The 3,988-nt window shown below is 36.3% G+C and overlaps 1 protein-coding gene across 1 annotated transcript; it reads left to right on the top strand.

Annotated features, from left to right (window-relative positions):
- Positions 1 to 229: 229 nt before the first annotated feature.
- Positions 230 to 2,212, top strand: LOC113855588. Its single transcript, XM_027487220.1, has 8 exons — positions 230 to 325; positions 494 to 704; positions 926 to 1,011; positions 1,103 to 1,258; positions 1,345 to 1,554; positions 1,656 to 1,748; positions 1,849 to 1,968; positions 2,060 to 2,212. The coding sequence occupies exons 1-8, from the start codon at positions 230 to 232 to the stop codon at positions 2,210 to 2,212; spliced, it is 1,125 nt and encodes a 374-aa protein (XP_027343021.1).
- Positions 2,213 to 3,988: the final 1,776 nt, after the last annotated feature.

Here is a 3,988-nt window from a genome sequence, read left to right as displayed (position 1 = left end):
GGGTGCGAATCCAAACAGAGGTGAGAATTGGATTACAAAATAACATAACCAGAGATTCATTCCATGGCTACAAGAGTATGTTTACGAGCACGTGTTTGAGAATAACACCCCTAAAACAGAGAAGATTCAGTGGTTATCAAAAGGTCCTTGTGTTGATGCATTTTCATATACTTCTTACTTGGTGAACGGGTTTACCTTTTATACAAAAGAGCATGACGAACAGAGTACTATGCAAAATAGTGGAGTGACACTTGTTGCTGAATCGCTTCATATATCGACTGCAAAGGATAGAAACCCCATATATGTCAATATGTCATACTTTGGGGTAATTGAACACATATGGGAATTAGATTACACAAAGTTTTGAGTAGCAGTGTTTAGATGTAGGTGGATTGACAACAACAGTGGGGTTCACATTGACGATTTAGGATTTATAAGAGTTAATTTTAAAAGGGTGGGATATCAAAATGACTCGTTTATCCTTGCAGCACAGGCACAACAAGTGTTCTATATCCCTGATCCTATTGACAAGTCATGGAGTATTGTGCTGTTATCTAATAAGTTTAATTCTTTAACCGATGGTGAACTAATGGATGAAGAAGTTAATGTGGAGGACGAACCTTTAAGAGGTGTACAGCAAATGTCAATGAGGGATATAATAATAGATGATAGAGACCTTTATGCAAGACATGATTATGAAGAGGGTATTTGGTCAAATCCATCATTTCATTCCATTAAAGGGCATAGGAAACTTACTAAGCTCCCTAAGAAAAGAAAAAGGTTAATACACTTTTCGATTTAAACATAAATATATGTCTCTTTATTATTTTACATGTTCACTTCCACTCTCCAATTTATACTAACATAAATCTATTATGCAGAGATGACATCTTTTGATAACATTGAAGGAGGTTCTCCTTCTAAGACCCAACAATTGAAGAGGAAGAACACTCGAGGAAAACAAAATTGAAGGCAATTAGCAAGGCAAGGAAGTTAGGACAAAAGTTACAGGTATCAGTTGAAATCACCAATGCTTTAATGTGTTTTTTAATAATATATTATTAATTTCAATAAGTGTCATCACTTTATTTAAATTTTGCAGGTTGGATGGAATTGTAAAGGGCAACCGATTGACCCTAATAGATCTAAATTCTCCCATTTTATTGGATTTGTAACTAGAAGTACAGTGCCAATTAGTATATGTGATTGGACAAATGTGCCTACTAATCTAAAGGACCATATCTGGGAGCAAGTAGAGGTAAACTACAATTCTTTCTCTAAGTGTAGTATTATTAATAAATCATGTTGGGTAAAGCTGATTTACTTATTTAGCTTTCATTGTAGGAAACCTTTAAAGTGCAAGAAACGAACAAAGTCTTTGTACTTGCATTAGCTGGACGGCATCTCCATGCATTTCGTACACGAATGAGGAAGCATGTCTTTGATAAAGACGGTAATTGTCTCCCCCACCCTCCTGAGAAGTATCAGAGATTCATTACTGTCACTGATCACTGGAACGAGTTTGTAAAGCAAAGCTACGCAGAAGAGTTTAAGGTAATATAAATACACTTTTATTATATATTTCTATTATCTGTGTTTGACTTGGTAATCTCTGCTGATATGTTTTTGTTTTCATTTTGAAAAACAATATTTAGAAAGAAAGTGAGGCCAATGCTGCTAGGGCAAAAGGAATGTCGTATAGATATAGGCGGTCATCTAAGGGATATGCTCAGTTGGAGCTGGAATTGGTACTATCTGTACCATTTTGATATTTGCATTTATTAGGTTATAGTCTTATGTAATCAAATGTTGACGAGTTGTAATTAATTAATGTTTATTTTTTTGTAGATTGCTGCCTCTGGGTCTAATGTGACCTCTGTACCTCGACATGTCTTATGGAAGGCTGCTAGGGTTAATAAGCAAGGTGGTTTTGATGATGAAGGAGTTCAAAAAATAGTTGCTGAATTTGTAAGTATAAATAACATAGTTCATTTTGAACAGAACCTTTTATACACTGATCATATTTTTGTTTTGTTCGTTATAAGAAACCCTTTCACAGGTGGGTATGGAGGCTGAGTCTGAATCAACGGCCAGAAACGACATATTGGGTAAAGCTCTTGGTGTAAAAGAACATCCTGGTCGTGTAAGAGCTGCAGGTTTTGGAGGTTGCATTCGGCTCAACAGCTTCACATCCACACCCATCATCTACTGAGTGGCAGAACATGAAGCATTGGGTAGCGCATCTGACAAGTGTTGTGGCACAGTTGATTGGGGGTCAAGGACTGCCCCCTTTCATGTCTAGTCAAATGCCTTTCAACCCTACTGCCACTCCACCACCATTTATGCCTACTTCCATGCCACCACAAATGGGTATTCCCCCTCAAATGCAACAAGCGGTGGAGGGAGGTCACCATCTGCAGCCAGAACTGCCATGTAACAGCCAAAGAGGCAGTTGTACACCAGTTGCATCTGTAGAAATTCCAGAGGTACAATTCAACAACAGCAATTTAGTTACTTTTAAATTTATTTTTAATGACGTACGATTAATTTTTTATTTCTAACCTTTAATAATGTATGTATTATAGGTGATCACGACTGCATGCTGTATTTGAATACCCCATATTGCGTGGTTGCCAGAGGGAGAGTTTCGAGAACAGTAGTTGGGGACTCCTTACACAATACTGCTCTTCCTCCTCACCATTATAAGGTCTCAATAGAGATAGTGCAAAGACAGGAAGAAGACACTGCATTGCCTGTTCCTAATGAAGAAACAAACCTCAATTGCTTGAGAGATGCAATTGGAACTTATGTTGTCTGGCCATTGTCCCTAATCACTTTACGACCCAAGGTATATAATCATAATTTTCTTTGCAGCATTCCAATGTATGCATTTAATTTTTCATTTCATTACACAAACTCTTTGATGTTATTTCAGGTTGCCCCATCATCTAGTAGAGGGTTAGGGAAAGGGACAGGTCACACAAAGAAATCCATTGCTGGTCCAAGCAATAAATGTGTTGTTTCTAATTCGTCTGACCTTCCTGAGTTGGCACAGGCTCAAGGTGCTGCGTGCTTCGATATGATGAAGCTCTATATAAGAAGTGATCAAGCCATTGACAATGTAAGTATTCATATGACAAGTCAGCATTGGGGAAAAGAATTTACTAACATTGTGGGAAAAGAAAACATATAAGAGGTCATACGTCGCCATTGGTTGAGCGCCTCCAGCATCAACCTTTACATTAGGTAATTCTTTAATTTATACCAATTGTATAAATATCTTTCTCCCATACGAAACTTGATGTTAACTACCTTATTTAATCTCATTTCATTCATCTTTTCAACTACAAGATATTTGTGTGAAGCTTACTTGGAAGGGACCAATATGGCAAGTAAGTTTTCATTTATATCTCCCTATGAAATAGATGCGAACCTCAATCAGACCCCACATCAACATATAGCTGACATTAAAGCGTTATATGGGTGAAGATCACTTAATATTCGCACCTTACAATGTTGGGTAAGTCAATCTTATGACCATGCATATAAGTTTTATCATTTTCATTATCATATTTAATTATTGTAATCTTAAACATTTGGTAGGCAACATTGGATCCTAGATTCTATCAACACCTTTGATGAGACAATGTATTATATGGATCCTCTCCGCAAACAGATAAAGACTAGACCACATATGCAAAACATATTTAATAAGTAAGTATACATGATTTTACCTGTTAGCTGGTCTATCATATATGAATCTGCTTTCATTTAATTGTAAATTTGTTCTTGCATTTTATTATTAGTGCTCTTGTCACATATCGAGTTGAGAGAAAAGTGCAGCCCTCTAGGACAAAGATGCATCAAACAAATTGGGTCACTATACAGGTCTCAATATCGTTTGACAAAAAACTCTTTTAACTTCTTTTATAACACTGCATAATTTACACTCAATATTGTCCATTTATTAATCATGTTTTTTATGTTT

This window comes from Abrus precatorius, unplaced genomic scaffold, assembly GCF_003935025.1.
Source record: "Abrus precatorius isolate BTA unplaced genomic scaffold, Abrus_2018 Scaffold11, whole genome shotgun sequence".
Lineage (NCBI taxonomy): Eukaryota > Viridiplantae > Streptophyta > Magnoliopsida > Fabales > Fabaceae > Abrus > Abrus precatorius.
This window is presented reverse-complemented; position numbering and strand designations above follow the sequence as displayed.